A 20,060-nucleotide genomic window follows, 5' to 3' on the forward strand; every position below is an offset into this window, starting at 1 on the left:
GTCACACCATTCCTGAGAGCAGCTACTGCTTCCTTTTCTTGCTGTTCCAAGAGGTCAACGGCCACTGCCCACAGGGAGGGTTTGCCCAGGAGTTAGAATACTTCAGCAGTGTTGTTCCTTTGGGCAGCTCCCATCTTTTACTGCTCCAAGGTAATCACCTTCTTTCCATATTTTCTTTTCTTCCCCCCCCCCCCCCCCCCCCCCAACTGCATCAGAACTGCTCTCTTAAATTCTGTGTATATAGATAGATGATGTTTCCCATTAGCCAAAGCTCCCCCTCCCTAGTATTTATTAAAAAGTATAACAATGAGGATATCGACTTCCAGTTTTGAGCCACAAGATTGATTCTCCTCCAGAGTAAATACTGGCCTTGGCTTGTGCCACAGTCAATATTTACCTGGCAGGAAATAAATCTTGCTGACAACCAAAACCTGAAGTCAATATTGGCTTGCTGTAATCCAGATGGTATAAAGTAATCAGTTCCCTTTATATTACCTGAGGGCTTTATGCAAATATTTTCCAGTTAAAGGTGGGCTCTACATTCCTGTAGTTGTAAATGTGGTACTGAAACACCCCCCCCCCCCCATTTTCAGTCATCACAAACCTGAGAGCTCTCCAAGAGAGCATATGAAAGCTCTCCTATCTCAGAACCCATCTGTGAGTGACTGATTAACTATCTAATCTGTGTACCTACTCTGAGGCCCATTGCTCCAGTGTCTAAGAGTCTTGCAAATCCTTGAGAGAGGCACATTTGCAAAGAAAGGGAGTATCTTTTACTAGCCCAGGTGACACAACTGAGAAAGTGGATAAACTGGGCACACAAACGGATCTAAAGATATTGACTCTTCCTAAAAAACCTCCATGGCATGCATTTAGACCCTCAGGTTTACAGCAACATTCCTTCCTCTTAATACACAGGGAAACATTTCAGTACTCAGAGGAAACTCTTTTTTAAATGGATGTGTTTTGGTGACCAAGTTTTGGCAACCATCTCATTTATCTACCTAGCTGTTTATCCTCCTATCAATCAGTCACTCTCCAGGCGCTGAAGCCTGCTGGCCAACAGCCACCACCTTTGACAGATGACAAATTTAAACTAATCAAAATCCTACAGGTTTAATGCAAAACTGGTGAAGAAGCAGGACTGAGATTAGTCTTCTGTTGGCCATGACAGAGGAGTCAATCTGGGCAGCCAGCATGCCCATGCCTGTAGCACTGTCTGCCTCCTGCCCATCTGCCATCCTCTGGGTGCAGGCAGCAGCACCATGGAGTGAACCAGCAGCTGCAGGTATTGGACCAGTACCAGGATGGCAAATAGGTTTGATTAAACCTGGAAGGATGGAAAAGCACCATTTAAAATGGTTTTGTGTATAACTAAGTATACTGTACCAGTGCACACACACAGAGAAAGTGGGAATCTTCTCCCTGGTAGCAAGTCATAGGATGAGAAGACATGGCCTCAGGTTGCACCAGGGAAGGTTTAGGTTGAATATTAGAAGAGACTTCTTCACTGAAAAGGTTCTGGGCTCTTCAGGGAGGTGTTTGAATCCCCATCCCCGGAGGTGTTTCAAAGAGGCAGAGATGTGGTGCTGCTGAGGGACGTGGCTTAGCAGCAGACTTGTAGGGTTAGAGAATGGTTGGACTCAACGATCTTAAAGAGCCTTTCTACGATTCTATGATTTTGTGAAATGAGCTCATTCACTTAATTCACCCAAAGAGGTGAGCATCTTTGCAAGGCATTTTGCAATGAGCCACAGCCAATGCACCCAGAAGCCTCTCTTTGAGCTGCAGCTGTGTTGTTCCATTGCAGCGAATCTTGTAGACAACTGCGGCCGTGAACTCTGAGAGAAGCAGCTAAGCCAGTCTCAGATAGGCTTTGCATATCAGGGCAGGAATCATGAGCTGCTTTCCATATTCAGTGAGAAAACAGGAAAAAGAACAGAGGGCTTTGAATGACTCACTGATGGGCTGGGGTTGTTTGGGGTTGCTGGGGTGGGTTTTTTTTGTCCATGCTGGAGCTTTTTCATTTCTAAATATAAATAATGAGTTTCAAGACCTAAAAAAAACCCCACCATAGACTAGAGTAAGTTCTGATGAAGTTTTGTGATTGTTAGAGTGCACAGAGCTGCTTTGCTAGATTGTTTTTCCTTTGGTTCAGGTTACTTGTGCAAAGATGTTGGTGGTCCTTAGAAGTCCTTACAAAGATAGCTGAAGGCAGCACTCCTCACTCCCTGCAGTGAGATTCTGCCTGATGAGCCATCTCTCTGGGAGGTCAGTTCCTGGGACAGTTTGTGAACTGTATATTAACAAAGAAAGAAATAATAAGAAATTATCATTTTCAAAGCCAGCAGAGGACCACAGGTACACAAAGCTGCAAACTCTATAGGCTGCCAGTGCTACATTAAAGCCTAGCTTTCCTCTCAGTAGTTCTGTAGCCATTCCCAGGAAGAGGGTTGCTTCCCACCAGGAAAAGGAAGACCCCACAGGACACTGCTCAAGACTATTTGCTTGCCATGGTTGCCAAAGATACAAACCTGGGGCCAAGTCAGGGGTTATTTAGTGGACTAGTGAAGTTCACGATGCACATGCAAACACCCTTCATGTTTTTATGAGCTGCCTGCCTTGCCTGCCACCTGTTTCCTGAGCAAAGCAGGCCATGAAACAGGGTGGATTCTGAAAGTCTTTGTCTTGTTAAGCTTCTCCATGTTCTCAGTGTGTGAACCTGACTCCAAGGCTGTGGGTGCTTTGTGAGCCACTGGAGCACCAGAAGTGCCCACACATCTGCAGAGGGCTGGGTCACCAGGTACGGGATCGCATCTCTCCTGAAATTCTAGCTCCTTATCTCATCAAATGCTAGACTGCAAATATTTCCCCAATTTACCTAGCAAAGCAATTAGAGCTACTATGTGGATGTGAAGTGTTTGTAAATGGCAGAAGTGGTTACCAACAGAAAGTAGGATGTGTACGATGGGATGAGGATGCCAGCTTTGAAGCCTGGCACACTGGCTGTCAGTTAGTTCCTTCCACAGCAGGAGAATGATCCAGCCTTGCTCTGGGCCCCCTAGCCAGCTTGTACCTTGAGAAATTCAAAGTATTTTCCTGTACCCTGAGCTGAAGAGAGTATCATGAGACAGGTAACCCAGACAAGGGATCCTGTGAGGAGTCTTGTGAGGAGCAGCTGAGGGAACTGGGGTTGTTCAGTTTAAAGGAAAAGAGGCCAAGGAAAGATCTCTACATCTTCCTGAAAGGAGATTGGAGTGAGGTGGGTGTTGGTGTCTTCTCCCTAGTAACAAGTCATAGGATGAGAAGACATGGCCTCAGGTTGCACCAGGGAAGGTTTAGGTTGAATATGAGAAGTTCTGGGCCCTCCAGGGAGGTGTTTGAATCCCCATCCCTGGAGGTGTTTCAAAGAGGCAGAGATGTGGTGCTGAGGGACATGGTTTAGCACCAGCCTTGGTAGAGTTAGAGAATGGTTGGACTTGATGCAGGACTTTTCCAACCAAAGCAATTTTATGGTTCTGCAATTCTATAGGTGACAACATCCAAGTATAAATGTCACTCTCAAAGAGATGCCCTTTAAAGCTGAGCTGACTCACAGGAAAGTGTTTCACTGTTTCCAAAAACTAGGACTTGTTTTCCCTACAGGGAGGACAGGAAAACCCCAAAACAAATAGCCTTAAGATACTTCAGTTCTGCCTGACCCAAGGAAAAACAAAATGAAAGTGTAAAAATATTGGGACTTCCCCAGGGATGAAAGTGCAGATTTTTGCCTAGCTGCAATCCCACAGCAACAGGGCAGACTGAGAACCATTTCTTCGGGCTATGGTTATCAGCAGCAAACCTCTGCTTTTACAGCCTTCTGCCTGGTCCAAAAGAAGCAAATGCAGTCTTAGACCTTCTCACACTTCTGGGTGAGCTCTTGGCACTCCCCATTTGTTGGGAGTGAAAGGAGATTGGAGTGAGGTGAGGACTGGTCTCTTGTCCCTAGTAACAAGACATAGGATGAGAGGAAAAGGCCTCCAGCTGTGGCAGGGGAAGTTTAGACTTTATGTAAGAAGAAACTGAAAGGATTCTCAAACACAGGAGCAGGCTCCCTAGAGAGGTAACTGAATCCCCATCCCTGGAGGTGTTTCAAAGAGGCAGAGATGTGGTGCTGAAGCACATGGTTTAGCACCAGCCTTGGTACAGTTAGGGAATGGTTAGATTCAATGATCTCAAAGGTCTTTTCCAACCAAGTCTATGATTCTCTGATTGTAATAGTTTAGGACCTGCCTCCTCCTGAACACGCCTGTCTTCGCTGATCCTGACTGTGATGATAACACAGGCATTAAGCACCCAAGCCAGTTGCCCAGGATTGAAATGGGACTCAAACCTATCCTCTTCAGTCAGCAAGCCCTGAGGTTTCAGTCAGGGCTTCTGATGTGACACCAGGGGTTGGCTGTGCCAGCTCCCACCAGAGGATGTCTAGCCCAGTGCCTGTGTGGGCTGCATGCTGCCCGCACAATCTGAGGAGGCTGCAGTGTGCTCAGCATTCGAAAGGCACCAGGGTGATGGGTAGGAGGATTTAACTGCAGATCTGACAAACAAACAAAAACACCCAAACCAGAACTAAACCAACTCAAATGTTGAGTCTAAAACCTGATCCTGTGCAGGTACTTGGTCTTGCCATGTGATTTGGCCCTGCTGTCTGACGCCTGCAATAATACCCAAATGCCATGACTCAGGTAATTCTCCCCTCTCTGGATTTTATTTTGTTTTGCAAGCCATGGCAGAGGCTAGCTTTAGCCTGGCCATAAAAATCTGACTCACTTCCTAAGGGCAGGCTACAAGAACCTGAGGAATTTTTTTGTAAATGCTGTTTTTGCCTTCTTAGCCACAACAGAAAGACACTGGGGATTTCTGGAGGGATAAAAATAAAATAATACAATAAATCAGGTTTGTTAAACAGAGATGAGATGCTCTTTCCAGCCCAATTTTCCTTGCCTCTGCGAGGTGCTCCTTTTCAGAAGGGAAAAGCTGTGCCTTTCCCGTGCCTAACGTTTGACAATCAGCACTTCTTCTCTCCGCCCCGAGTGGTAAAGCCAGGGGGAGGGAGAGGCTTGAAAGTAAAGCAAAGAATTGTTCAGATTGCCTAGATCCCTCCAGGAAGTGATCTTTCTGCATTTACTCCAGACACACGCCTCCCAGCTAGCCAGCAGCTCCAACTAATTAGCACACGTGATGGGAATAGGAAACAAAGTCACAAACAATAGTAGCGTGGGAACGCAGTGTAAACTGCAATTACATAGACCCCCCTCTTCCTCCTCCCGCCCGCCCTTCTGCAAATAAATAAATAAAGAAAGGCACAAATAAATAAATAAATAAATAAATAAACGAGGGTATAAATCCCAGAGAGCTGCCAGCGGCGCTGCAGATGAGGGTGGGAGGCAGCTCCCACTGTGCCGGGCAGGACGTGCTGGTCCACGTTTGCAGGAGCAGCGAGAGCCGGCTATTATTTTCATTCCATCCTTCCAAGTATATTGAGGCTGCTTCGTTCCCTTTTGTTCAGCACTGGGGCACAACAGAAAAATGTGTTTGGGGAATTTCAGCACTTGCCAGGTCATGAGGGGAGGTCACTCCACTTTTGTTGGGAGAGAGGCAGAAGAAGAAAGAGGGCAATCAAATATCCTCCTTGAGACAGCTTACAAGCACATGTCTCATGCTGTCAGGGGGCTGGGCTCCCGTGTGACACTTCCAGCTTCTTGTCTTCCTGCCAAGCTGAATATGTTTGGTATATGTTATATATGTGAGAAGTAGTCACTGCTCCCTGGCCGACCACAGCTTGTAGGCAGATTATAGCAGAGCCATTGTGAGGGATTAAGCACATTTGCTGTGGTTTCAGCCCCGGGAGCACCGCTTCAGAGCACTGCCATTAACACCCACCATACAGAGCTCGTCTCCACAGCATGGCAGCGCTCGGGTACCTACGTACCCAGAGGCATGTCCTGGTGTTTGTTTTTTGTGACAGGCAAACACGAGGGGGGTTTATTGCAGCTGCTGCAGGGTGAATCAAAAGGGAGGCCTGGCTATGCATGGGAAGTTACTGCTGGAGCTGACCGGGTTTGCTGCTCAGTTTAGCTCCTGTTTCCCTATAACTGAGATGATCTGGGATAAATCTTTCAGATGGGAGCTATTTTAGAAGAAAACTCTTTCTCCTGGAATAATTTTTCTTCTTTAAAAAAACCAGATGAAATGAAGGTCACCCTGAGAACAGTGGATCCATGCAGGGCATTGGTTTTGCAGTGCTATACTGGTCATCTCTGCGGGGTCCACAAGTGTTGGACTCTCTGAAACCCAGTTTTTAAGTACTGGAACAGGACTGAAATAAGGCATCCCAAAAGATAAGACCCTCAGTGTCAGCAGGGGGCATTGCTATTTTGCTACTGTGTTTTTGTGGCTCTTCAGAATTGGCTTGAATCTCAAAATTAGCTGCTTTATAACCCCTCCATTTGGAGTCAAACCCCCTCAGGTCAGATGCTGATGCACATGTGGGTTGTTTAGGAAATAACAGTTTCCCTGACAAAAAGTAGGTTCAGTGTCTAAACTGTTCTGGTAAAATCAGAGTGGTACTTCTCTGCTCCTGCTTATTTTTATCCTGCTTTTCCATAACATAATGGAAGTAACAAATGATGATGGGATTTGATTTTGATAGCCTCTAATGTCCAGATGCTGTCTGTATGCCTGGAATAAGGTTTCACATTTGAAGCAGTCAAGCTTAGTCTGTATTTTATCTGAAGCAGGCAAATCAGGTTACTTTGCCAGGATGTCCATGATGAAACCTCAGCCCAAGCCCTGACCATCTTGCAGCAATCAAAAATCCATGGCACTTTCTCACTCTCATTGCACATGCTAAACATCCCCTCACAGTTCATTACTCTCTAGCTGGGGGGTGTCTTGTGCAGTGGTTGTTTCCCCAGGTCTAAATTCTGCTCAGGTGGCTGACTGCTGTGGGACAGAAGGTGTCTTGTAAATGCTGTGGCAGAAAGGTGAGGTGAATACAAGTTATCATCTGACAGAAAATGAAAGAGACACTTTTCCAGGAGTCAGTGCTCACCATGTCAGGGAGGCAATAGCTGCTGTTTGCATTTAAGTTGCCTGTGTGATGGTCACCAAAGCTTTTAATGGCTGGCACCTTCAAAAGCAAGGAAGTACCACTTAGATTGGCTTTATTTCAAACAGTGCTTACCAACAGCCACAGGGTGCACGCAGCTTTCATCTTTGTTTTTGCACAATGAAATTTAGCTCTTGGAAACTTGGTAGGGAAAAAAAAAAAGAGATTGTTTCCATTTGCCCAAAAGTCAGGTTTTCCCCATGAAAGAGCACACCTTTCACTAACAGGTTGTGTGGTGGAACAGAAGACGTGTGAGTTGTTTTCTCTCCTGCAGCTTTCTCAAAGCTGCACCTCACTGACAAAGAAAACTCAAAGTAGGTCTCAGAATGTAACCTCTTTGGAGCAGGCACTTCCATACATCACAGTGTAACACAACCCAGGGTTTGAACACTGCTATTGGAGCACTGCAAAACTACACAAGAAAAATGGCTAAGCCGGGCTGGTCCTGGATGGACTGGGAGGATTTTGACAGCAGGAAACCAGAGCAAGTTTGTGTGATTAGCCCTCAGCCCAAAGATGAGAAAAGTACTGCAGAACAGAAGAAAAACAATTTGGCAAACTGCAGAAGGCTTGGTGGGAAAAGGTCAGCAAAAAGGAACCCATGGGTTTACTCTGTGATATCCACTGCACACTGTACTGTGAAACTGCCCAGCTACAGTGAAATTGTCACCTTGGTGGGATGGTGCCTGTAGGTGACCCTTCTAGCATTTGGCAGTGCTGATGGAGGTTGTCTTGCCAGTAACATGCTAGTGAATTTTGTGTGACTTTCCACACAAGGTGCACTCCTACAGGCATGGACATTATGTCCTTTTCCTATAATTAAGAGCAAAGGTGGCTGTAAATCAAATCAGAGTTTCCTACACTATGCCACCCCAAATCAGCCTCCTTTGGCATCTGTTCACTATCATGAGCTGGTGTCATCTCCCTTGTGGGATCTTGTCCCCCAGCCCACAGGACAACCTGTGCTTTGGGAAGGGAAGAAGGGTTGTCCAGTGAAAGAAGCTTCTGTCTGTCAGAGACTTGATTCAGAGAGGATCTTGCATAAAAAGGGCTGAATTGATTGGAAATGAAAGCAGGTGATAAAATATCCAGTCTGCCTGTGCTCCCCTCAGTCAGAGGGTGCAGTGAATGTGAGGTAGCTGTGTCTGTCAGCACCCTGAGTGTGTGTTCATCACAGATTAGCCTTCTACACATTTATAGCCCAGGCCAGGTTTTGGAGATGAGCTGAAAACTAATCAGGTAAATGCAGAGACTACCTGCATTGTTAGGAGTCATGCAGAAGAGAACCCTGTCTGCACTGCTGCTGTTAATATGCTGACAGTGCTGCTCTTGCTTATTTATAGCTAAAGATTACTTCCAAAACATGACAGCTGAAACCTGTGCTGCAGGAGAAGTGTTGCAGCTGAGGCACTCCACTTACAGTAAGGACTTTGAAGTAAAAATTATCCCCATCCTTGGCCAGCTTGAAGACAGAAATGCTTTGATAACCTGGACATCACTACAGATGCACAAGAGTGTGAGTGTGTAATTTTTATGCCCTTCTGCTGCAGTGGTTGGTCCAACACAAAGGTACACAGCGCCTGCACAGCAGAACCTGGGGCCAGTGTGCTTAGAGAGCAGCCAAGCCTAACTTCTGAGCTGGGTATCTGGACCTGAGAGATGTGCAGACTTGAATTTCAGCATTCATCTCCTGAGAAAACACATTTACACTCATAGTACTGCCAATATGTCATGCAAGAAGTCTAAAAAACTCTCCTGTCCCCCCTGTTCACTTCTCAGGTGCTCCCATCCAATCTGCGATAGCTGAAATGTCAGTGGCACCCAAAATCCACACATTCAGCTCAAAGTCAGTGAAAAACAACAATACCAGACTTGGAGCAGCAACTTCTTGCTTGCAGAGCTGATGCTGCAGCTTGCTATACGTGGGGCAGGAGGGGCGTAGGGGAGCATCAATGTTTTTGCCTGTCTGCAAGTGCCAGAGCCACCAGTTGAATTGGGCACAGTAGCCATAGTAACGCTGAGTTTCCGGGACTGAGAGTGACAGGTTGACAGGATTACTCTTCAAAGCACTCACTCCCCTGGGAGAGAAGACCTAAAGGAAGGGGATGGGAGTTAATTTAGTGCTCACACTAGAGCAAGGGTCAGCAGTGGCAGGTCTGCTCTGGAGGGAAGCCTGCAGCAGCAATAAACAAGTCCCTTTCAGTCAGACTTTGACTAGCACCAAAATCACCATAGGAGGCATTCCACAAAGAAAAGGGAGGTTGGAGCACACAAAAGGAACACCACTCCCTTCTGAGGGACAGTTGTGACCAACGGTTCCTGCAAGTCTCGAAGCTTAGCTGCAACTGCTTTACTTTGTACTGGCATCCCCACTTCCAGTGCTGTCTCAGCTTCTGTGTCGCCAACTTCTGGCCAATGAAAGTTCCCTTCAGGCCATGCTTAACAATTAGACCGATGCCGAAGATCAAGCCCTGTTCAGTACCAAAAGAGCATGTATGATTTCAAGCTGGTTTTCTGTCTGTTCCTACTAGTGCTGGATGGGATGATTGAAACCACGCATAGGCAAACACCTCTTATCTCCCCATGGCAGCTGATAGCCAACTGCAATTGCCTGGCACTGAGGCCCAGCTACACTCTGCCTGCCTGTTCCTGTAAGTCACTCAGAAAAGTCAGTGCCTACAAGCTCCAGAACCATCTTTGGAGCCTGCCTGGTCCCATCTACAGATGGGGAAGGAAGGCAGTTCCAGGATCTGACCGCTGGGAAGCTGGGTGGCCAGCTCTGTACTCACAAGTAATGAATACTTAATGCCAACTAACTTCCTTTGCAAATGTTTTTTTATCCCCAGTGTAGGAAGAACATGCAACACATGCCTGGATAGGAGAAGTCAGCTGTGTAGTCTGAAGGCCAAAAAGGCATCAATGTCACTGTGTGTTCCACTGACCTGGCTTTTGGTCCTGTAAAAGTAAGTGGTGCAGGCAGAGATGTTTCACAGCAGAGAGAGGCTGGCAAGGTGGATGTAATAGAAGTGCTGACACAGGATTAATTATAGCACTGCAGAAAGGATGGATTCATGAAAAATGTAATGCAGGAACAGCATTTCCACTGCCTTTTGTTAGCTACTTAGAAGGGGCTGCAGACTGCTTCTATCTTAACTGCAGCTCTTTTACTACCTTTGGGCTGATCCTTGCTTCCATTTCCCTTCCCAGCAGAGGGTTTGCAAAACTATGGGCGAGTAACTCTGTGCCAGCAACTTTTGCCCAGCTGAGTGGGAGGCTGAAGGCTTGAAATGGGGAAACCTTGGTCCATTGGTTCTTCACTGTCACACTGTGCACATCTTGGTTATCCTCCAGCTCCTCTGACTCCAAAATGCGGAAGAATCAACTCAGAAAGGAGCCTTAAAAGGCTTCATGTAAATGAAAGATTTAATTACTATGAAACCACCTCAAAGAGTATACCTTCATTTCACCTGCCCCACTTTGCCAGCACCTCAGTCTGAGAAAGCTGGCAGAAGACTTGTGCTGGGAAAATGGCACTTTGGGGGAACAGGGCAGCCAGGCTCAGAGCCCTGAGCAGCATGGGGTCACGGCGAGCGTGCCAGCCACAACGCTGCACAGAGACCTTTCCTCCATCCCTTCCTCCTCGGCAACAACTGCACACCAAAGCCTCTACTTTCATTGTCATGAAATCCGTTCCTGCTTCTCTACACCTCCGTAATACAGGGGCAGAAGGCGAGGGAAGGATTCGGCTGGCATAAGTAAGACAACAGAAGGATTCTGTCTGGCAGAGGGGTGACAGGGGAAGGATTCTGGTAGCAGATTTGCCTTTAGAAAGGCGCAGTCAGAACACCTTGGTTTCCGCCGCACTGCCAGCAAAGCCAAGCTCCCTCCCTCAGTTTCAGCCGCTGCAGCGTTCGGCCTTTAGCCTCCCACTCAACTCCTGTTTCCGAAAGGGCATAACTGCTCCCGCTCAGCTTCCCCTTCTGCCCCCGCAGCACGCCCAGGGCCCAGTCTAAGCGCTCGGGAGCCGCGCCGGGCCGGGCAGAGGCCCTTGGCCTCCATCAGCCCGCGGGGCTCGGGCAGCGGGGGCCGTGCCGGGCCCCCCCGCGCCGCGCCCCCCGGCACCGCTTTCCCACGGCCCCCGCCGCCCCCGCTGGCCGCCATGGGGGCGGGGCCCAGCCACCGGCTGGCGGCAATTGGTTGAGGTTGGGGCGCCGACGGCCAATGGGGGCGGCGGGGGCTGCGCGTGGCGGTGCTGGGCGGCGGGCGGGCGGCGGCGGGCGTGTTGCGCTGCGCTGCGCTCGGCTCGGCTGGGCTCGGTTTGGCACGGCTCGGCTTGGCGCGGCTGCCTGTCCGTCCGTCCGTGCGTGCCCGTCGTTTCCCGGTAGGAGCGCCATGGGCGAGACAGGCGCCGGGCGAGGCGCAGGGCGCGCACTGGGCGCTCTCCTCCCGCGGCCCGTCCGCCGCCTCCCCGCCGGCCGCCCGCGCCCCGCCGCCGCTGTCAAGCGGGCGCACCCCGAGTACAGCTCGTCAGACAGCGAGGAGCTGGACGAGGCCGTCGAGGTGGAGAAGGAGAGCGCGGACGAGAATGGGTGAGCACAGCGGGAGTGGGAGCCGCGAGGCGGCCCGGTGACCCTTCCCTCAGACTCGCAGAGTCCCGATACCTCTTTGCCCCCCAAGCCCCGTGGTGACCGGTGTCCCGCTGCTCCCTGCAGGGCGCTGAGCTCGGCCGCGGGCTCCATGTCTCCTTCCACCACCTCGCAGATCCTGGCCAGGAAGAGACGCCGAGGGGTGAGTATCTGCCAGGCGATCGCGGGTCCCCTCAGCCCCGGCCCGCCCTCCCCTGACCCCCGCTTTCTGTCCTAGATAATCGAGAAGCGCCGCCGCGATCGCATCAATAACAGCCTGTCCGAGCTGAGGAGGCTGGTGCCCAGCGCCTTCGAGAAGCAGGTAGTGCCCGAGGAAACCCCCACTCTCCCCCCGCCTCCCCCCCCGCCCCGCTTCGCCTTCTGCCCCGGAGCAAGGCTTGCCCCTCTCTGTATTCTCTGGCTCTGCCTGAAAGGTTTCCTACTTCCCCTCCTCTCCTAGGGATCAGCCAAGCTGGAAAAAGCCGAGATTCTGCAGATGACTGTCGATCATCTGAAAATGCTGCATACAGCAGGAGGGAAAGGTAAAGTTTTGTGCCTGACAGCAGCTCGTCATTCCCTGGTGTTTGTGGTGCAGTGTGCTGTGGAGGGAGTGAGTGGGAATCCTGTGTTTGTCAGGAATTGGGGACTTTCTTCTGCACCAAAACATTTTGCCATGTGGTAAGGGGACGGTGATAACAAATCTGAGCATTGTGATTGTGGTAACATGGAAAATACAAAGTTTATCTTGTCGTCAAATGTTTGTCTCTCAAACTTGCTGAACATTCAGAATAGAAGCTACAAAAAACCCTAAAAACCCAGCAACCAAATGAAGTAAGTGGTGACAAGAATTGGCCAAAGTGGTGAAATGCACTTTGAGGAGAACAGTAGGTTGCCTGCAGAAGTCCCTTCGGATAACTCAGGACATGTGTCGTCACTGTGCTGTGGTTCTGCTTGCACCAAGGAGACATGGAAGGACAAAAGTACTTTCCTCCAGTGCCAGTGTGCAGTTTCAGATTAAAAAGGGGACTCTGCAACTGGTCTTGGGACTTGCAGCATCGCAGCACAGATACAAAAGAAAAGCTTGTTAGACAGAAAGAAAAAGAGAGGAGCTTGGCAGCTAATCTATGGCTGGGAGTACTAACCACATCCAAGTGAAATATGCTTATAGGGGAGGGTGGAGTGGGGAGGCTGTATATAGACAATGACTAGAAAAGAGCCTGGTAGGACTCCCCTGTTTGTTCTTTTACCCATAGGTTACTTTGATGCTCACGCTTTGGCGATGGACTACCGGAGCCTGGGCTTTCGAGAGTGCCTGGCCGAGGTGGCTCGGTACCTGAGTATCATCGAGGGGCTGGATGCCTCTGACCCGCTGCGCGTCCGGCTCGTCTCTCACCTCAATAACTACGCCTCGCAACGGGAAGCAGCAAGCAGCGCACACACCGGCATTGGACACATTCCCTGGGGCAGTGCCTTTGGACATCACCCTCACATATCTCACCCCTTGCTGCTGGCTCAAAATGGGCACGGTAACACCACCGCTACAGCGTCTCCCACAGAACCGCATCACCCGACCAGAATTGCCGCCCCACATGCTGAGACTTCCTCACTCAGAGTGCCCCCAAATGGCAGCGTTGGACCAGTGCTCCCCGTGGTCACATCTACTACCAAACTGTCTCCTCCTCTGCTCTCCTCCATGGCATCCCTGTCTGCATTCCCCTTTTCATTTGGCTCCTTCCACCTGCTCTCCCCCAACATGCTGAGCCCGTCAGCACCAACGCAGTCAGCAAGCCTTAGCAAACCATACAGACCCTGGGGGACTGAGATTGGAGCCTTCTAAGAACTGACTCTCTAGTGAGGGTGGGGAAACCTAAAAACCTAGCTGAGCTGGGTTCTGCCACGCTTAAAGTTGAAGTTCTTAATGACTGGGACAAAGGTACAGCTTCATCTTAACTAAGTTTGTCTAAAAACTGCCTCTTGGGATTTTTTTCTTTCTGTTTTCTACATTTTTGTATTAGGTTGGGGTTTTATTTGGTTGGTTTTGTTTTTTTTTTAATAGCTGTTGAAGTTGTTAAAAAATAAAATGATAATAGTGGTTGTTAACACTTGTGTTAGGTCCATGCTGAGCATTTAAATCACTTCTGTAAATGGTTTATTGCAAGTGTTTTGTTTTGTCCTGAGCGTGCCAGACCACCTTTTGGGGTTGGTTTTTCTTTTGAGGAGAGATCACCTGTTCCTGTTAGCAACAGCCAAGTTTAGTTACTAATTTTGCCAAGACCACTCTTCTCAGCATTAACAGGCTGTGGGTTTTGTTAGTGTTTTGGCACTGAGGTGTCCTATAAAGAGTTGCTCTTTTTGCAAGCTATGTGGGAGTCTTACTGTTTCTGAACAAAGCGTTGACAAATCAGCTGGGCCAGCCTGACCAGCTTTATCGAAGAGCCCAACTTCTATTTCTTCTTCAGTGGTTTGGTAGATTTGGTGGTCGTCTTCTGGTCCTGAGTGGACGTTTACTTACATCTCAGAACCATTAGGCTAGCTCTTCCAAAAGGAGCAGTATGTGCTTTAGAGCAAACTTGAGAGTGGGGAGGCTGCAAGAGTCAAGTTAGACACTGGAGTGGTGGTGGGTTCAGTTGCTGGGGAAGTGAAAAGCACAGTTGTCACCTCAGTTGGCTTCCAGCAGGAGATGAGCGTAAGAAACTGCCTCAAGTTGCACCAGGGGAAGTTTAGGTTGGATAGGAGAAGAAACTTCCTGACTGAAAGGGTTCTCAGCCACTGGAACAGGCTGCCCAGGGAGGTGATTGAATCCCCTTCCCTGGAGGTGTTTCAGGGAGGCAGAGGTGTGATGCTGAGGGACATGGTTTAGCACCAGACTTGGTAGACTCAGAGAATGGTTGGACTTGATGATCTTAAAGGTCTTTTTCAAGCAAAACATTTCTATCTCACTTTAGAGGGCCAGATCTGCTTTGAGTTACAGTGGAGTAACTGTTCTGTTACCCTGTGTTCTTGGGTAACTGGGGTCAGACTCCCTCCCTCTGCATGCTTCAGATTTGCAGCTGAAAGGGGTGGTGCTGGTATTTAGTCAATGGAATTGGTACAGTGTGAACCTGTTCAGTGACCAGCGTTGCTGCTGAACAGCTCCATCCTAACCAGCTGATTTTTCTACTGCATTTTACTTTTGGGTGCAGTTCAGTGCCAGCCCTTACTTTGTGAGGGCTCTGCTGCCCTCTCCCCATGTGTGCACACGTGTGTTTTGGTTGGCTTCATGAGAATCTAAAACTGAGGAGGTTTATCTTGTGAGTTCCACTGGATGAGTTCTGAGTGCTCTTGTATTTGTGTGATGGCTAAATAAAGGAGAAAGAACAAAGTGTTTTAAATGCTGATATTTATCAGTGGAGAGTTCTGTGCCTCATGGGTGTCATGGGAGGTAGTGAGCTGCTGCTGCTGCTGCTTAGTCGTGCTGTAGGCATTTGTATTTACTTTTTAGTCTGGTGTTATGGTTTACTTGAGTACATAAAGAGCTGCAATGCCTCAGAGTGACAGCTGAGGGAAGGAAAATACGGGATTCATTTTGTGTGTCACTTTTATGTGCCTGGCAGCGTGTGGGCAGGTAGTGAAACACCAGAGTTAGCCCCAAAGAAGAGGCTAAAGCTGTGCTGCACCTGAATGTTACAGGACTGTATTAAAATCAAAACGAGAAACACAAGGTCCTTTCCAGTCTAACTCATTAAATCTGTATCTGTCCTGTAGCTCAGTAACAAAGTATGTTCTTAACAGTCTGGTTTACCTCATGCTCATGAGTGCAGAATCTGTCCAAGGTCTCTCTGTTTTTGTTACTGAGCAACGTTACTAGCATCTTACACTTTTGCTTGAAGTCACAAGCTGCCAGGCTTACGTGTAGAGAGATGTTTTTCTCCAGAAGAAGCCCATCCTACCTGCAAATCCACCCACAGAACATCAACAGCTCCTGGAGCCAGCTCGCTTCTCTCCTGTGTGTTTGAATGGGGGGTGGTAAACGGCACATCCTTGTCTGGGTTTAGCTCTGCCAGAAGAGCAGAAAGAGCTCGGCCCTGTGGGAGATGAGAGCTTTGTTTAAAGAGGGGCTCTCGGGCCAATTAAGGAGTGGCATTGATGAGAGGCTTTCTCGGAAGAAGGATTGCTGTGAGGCTGGGAAGAGTGGGAGGGCACTCGAGTCCGTAACCTTGTTTTACCTTCCTCGCCAGGCTGCAGGAGACCGTGGCTGGAAACGAAAGGCAGGACACGGCGGGAGCGGAGGTGCAGAGTGGTTACTAAGGAGAGATTTCGGAGGGCAGTATTTCATGTAGAAACATGAAATCGGAGGCTGTGAAACTCCAAATCCCCTGTCCTTTCCACGGTGTGTATTGTCTCCTGTTTAATTATGCTCTGCCCTCTCCCTAATAGGTTTTTATACCAAATTAACAACTCCTACCTAGAAGATCGCTTTAGTGCGTGCAACCGTTCTTTAGATCTTTTAATAAATGGCAATGCTTCTCAGCCTTTTAATGGTTATTTCATTGACATTCAAATGACTTTGCCTGCCTCTAAATAGCTGCCTCTTTTGTGTAGAAAGACCCCTGTAATTATTTTTGTCCCACTGTCCTCCTCTTGAATGGACTTCAGAAGCAGAGTGCAATAAAAGTTGAGCTGCTGGTGCTTGTCTCCACACCCACCGTCTTTTTTTCATTAGCAGTGGCAAAGGTGTTAATGAAAAGCACTGATTTTGTTCAGCCTTTGCAGTAAGTCTAGATTCATTTCTGCAGACTTAACATCTACTGATTGTTATCAGGGAAAGAGATGAATTCTAGGAACCTACCAAAAAATAGTAATTCAAGTGGGAAAAGCATGGCCCAGAAGCTGAATCACAAGGGTTGGAAGTCCAGCGTTCTATCTGTGCTGCTAACTCTCAGTAAACCCTGCTTGGCAATCACTGCCTCCCTATCTGTTTTGTCAGCTGGGAAAAAGGGATGGCAGTGCTTGTTCTCCTTTCATCAAGAAACATCGGTAGCTGGAACTGTTGTATATGAATGATGGATGCTGTTTCCCCAAACCCACAGTTCTGAGATGTTCTGCTGTTTTTTCCTTCCTATAGGATGCTAGCTCTCTAAAGACAAACTGAGAAAGGCAAAACAAGCTTGCTTCCGCAGGCAACGGCTCTCTCCTGAGCCCCAAACATTCACTTGTTTACGCTGTTGCAAAAGAGCAATTCAGGAGCAGAAGCTCCATCGGGGGCATGCGGAGAAGAAAGGAAACGCATATGTGACTCGATCCCATGACCCCTCAACTACCTTCAATTGCTTTGGATGAACTGTGCCTGCCCGGAAATCCTCAGGCTAAGGCTTTGTGTGGGATGTGAGATGATGATGATGTGGTATTTCATAGAAGCTAATATTATCTTCCTTTATCAAGGAAGCTGGATTTGAGTGCAGAATAAATTTAAGAGGCTGGTAAATCCTGCATAAAACCAGACAGAAGCCCTTTGAAATCCATTCTGTGCCTTGGCATGAAGGAAAGGCTCATGAAAATGACATTTTCTAGCTTTTGGAAAGAAGCTGTCAGTAGTTCTTGAGCCAGTTTCTGTTCAGCTCTCCCCTCTCAACACTAGTAGCATGACAGAGTTTATTAGGATCATGCTGAACCCCCCTGAAACCTGGCTACTGCTCTCTTCACTCACACATCAGCATGTGAGTCCCAGGTGACAGGAGGCTTCACAGACCATTGCATAGCAGTGGGAAGCCTGCCAGTTTTTTTTCCCAAGCAGCAAACATGCCCAAGTGAGCACAGATGAACTGAAATCCTTCTTCCTGTGTTACGTGGTGTGTGTATTCACAAGCACTTCTGGCCAGAAACACCCAGTTTGGGTCAGAGCACTCTCTCCAGAGCTGGGAATCTGCAGTAAATAGCACGGAGGATGTGAGCTTTGTACTGGAAGGCAAGAAAAACGATTTACAAAGCCCTTTTTCTGAGGCCTCACATGAAAGGTAGCAGAGCTGGGCTGTGGTACTTGTGACTCAGCAGGCTAAGGCAGGACAGCGGCCGTGCATTAACCACCCAGCAGCCTGGCAGAGCAGCGTGTGCTGTGCTGTGACTGAATGCCTCCCTCTGCTCTCACCCAGCTTACACACACCAATTAGAGCAGTCTCTTTCTTCTGGAGCCAGAAGATGCAGGCGTTGACTCATGCTTGCAACAGAGCAGCTTGACTGCAGTAAGAAATGTCGAAATGCCAAGGCCTGGGAAGAGGCAGACACCTGAAGGTGTCTTTTGGGAGTCTCAAGTCTTCATTTGGTGAAAGCTTTCATTAAGGAAGTGCTTGGGTATTACATTGTTCTCTCCTCTTCCAGCTAGTCCCTCACAGTTTCTTCTTCAGCAAGTTCTACTCATTACTCACACAGCTTGAAGGAGTAGACCAAAGTGCCTCGCTGTGACTTGTGCTGTGTGCAGTTGGCCCAGCAGACCAAAGTTCACAGACCTAGGTTCTCTTCCAGCTGTTCTTAATTCAACACATCATGTAACACAGCTGTGTAATGCAGGAAGGGCTTATCTAAGTGGTCAACACAGCTGAGTGCTTAGAGAGCTCTTCACCAGGCCACTTTCTTCAGGGGAAGCCTCCTGAAAAGGAATGGAGGGTAGCTGGAGCTGCTTCTACTGCTTGCTGGGGGGACCCTCAGCACAGGGAGACTTCTGCAGCCCATGTTCTCCTTCTTGGAGTTTTACAGATGCCTTCCATTTCCCCAAGGTAAGCTGTAAAATCTAGGCACAGGCAGCAGAACCAGTTCAATGCTGGTGGTAAGTGTGTTTCTCTGGTTTGGTCTGCTTTCACAGAAGAAAGGGTATTGGGAGTAGAAAAGTTGGTGGAACAGCTCTGTGGGACAATGGCATGGAGCAGCAAGGAAGGCTGATGTGCAGGACCAGAAAAAAGCTGAGGCTGTGCATAGATGAATGGGGAGTTGTGTTGTTTGTGTTGCCCTTTGCAAAGATATGGAAGTAAGTGACATCAGGTGACAAAGTAAGCTGCATGCAAGTACAGAAAGGATACAGAGTGAGGAAGGTAATGCTCCTAGCACGCCTGACTTTGCTCAGTGACACTGAGTCGGCTGTACAGCATACAATGAATAAGGTACATCACTGAAAACCAATAAAATGCTGGATGGAACAGATATGTGTGAAGGTCTCCATGGAATGTAATGGGTTACTGTGCTGGCCAGGGAGGAACCAGGGCTGGCGTGGGCTGTAACTCTTTGTAAGAACACATTACAACATCATCTACTGATTGCATTTGCACAACCTGGCTGAGTGAGTGTAAGAAGGTCAAGGAATTGAAGTGCATCCTGTGAACAAGAGAGGCTTTGTGCCCCAACTTGACAGAGAATTTGCTACATTAGGATAACTTATATGAGCACCTGGTGACTGGCAGCCACCTCCACAAATCCCTCAGCATCCAGCAGCAGCTACTACCTGACTGCCAGTGCAGCCACTTAGCTCCTGGGGTTTGGTGTGTGTTGTTTCTGGACATGTGTTAGCCATCTACATAGGTATGAAGTCTCCTTTGCTATCTTGTGAGTAGGGCAGATGCATGGTCAGACCAGTGGTGGAAAACTAGCTCTTCTAGTTGTCTAGTGAAAGTGAATATGGAGGCTACTTCTGACATAAGGAGCATCCAGTAGAGAGAGAACACAAAGTGGTTGACTTGCTTCTTATATATCCACTATAGATAGTGAGGATAATAACTTGGTAATGCTGCTGTTCTTATCACCAAACCTGTCTTCTCCAACACAGGCCAGGTCAGAGGCTGAAATTCAACAGCAAAAGATGAAATGAGAGCAGCTGTCACCTGCTATGGTGCAGGGCTGGTTATGTGAAAGTTTGTGGGATTAAAAGTGCAGCAGAGAGACCTGAGGTGTGTGCTGTAGGAACTCTTGGACACGCTGCACAGCAGGTGGATCTATTTTTTACTTCACCAGGAAAACATCAATGTGATTGAACAATGTTCCCTGTGAAATGTAGATGCCTAACTGTCTGTAGGTTGCCTCTTTGAATTTCTCTGGGATCCGTGGCGTCTTCTGTTAAGAGGAAATTATCAACAACAAGAGGAAATCCTGTACTAGTACTGAATAGTCCTTATTTTAAAGGTACTTCCCTTCTTGTGGGAATTGTATATAATCAGAACAACACTCCATAAACCAGATGAATTATTTTAGAAGGAGACAGGTCAGCCTTTTATTTAAAAGGTCTGACGTTATTGTACATAAGAAAACCAATTGTTAGAGTGGAT

At 48.2% G+C, this 20,060-nt stretch overlaps 1 protein-coding gene across 1 annotated transcript; it reads left to right on the plus strand.

Moving 5' to 3' along the window:
* Positions 1 to 11,480: 11,480 nt before the first annotated feature.
* HEY1 (hes related family bHLH transcription factor with YRPW motif 1) lies at positions 11,481 to 15,212 on the plus strand. The gene is made up of 5 exons (XM_054167168.1): positions 11,481 to 11,739; positions 11,863 to 11,938; positions 12,014 to 12,097; positions 12,236 to 12,317; positions 13,029 to 15,212. Exons 1-5 carry the CDS (start codon positions 11,543 to 11,545, stop codon positions 13,610 to 13,612), a joined length of 1,023 nt encoding a protein of 340 aa, XP_054023143.1. The 5' UTR covers positions 11,481 to 11,542; the 3' UTR covers positions 13,613 to 15,212.
* Positions 15,213 to 20,060: the final 4,848 nt, after the last annotated feature.

Source organism: Dryobates pubescens, chromosome 14 (assembly GCF_014839835.1).
Source record: "Dryobates pubescens isolate bDryPub1 chromosome 14, bDryPub1.pri, whole genome shotgun sequence".
Taxonomy (NCBI): Eukaryota; Metazoa; Chordata; class Aves; order Piciformes; family Picidae; genus Dryobates; species Dryobates pubescens.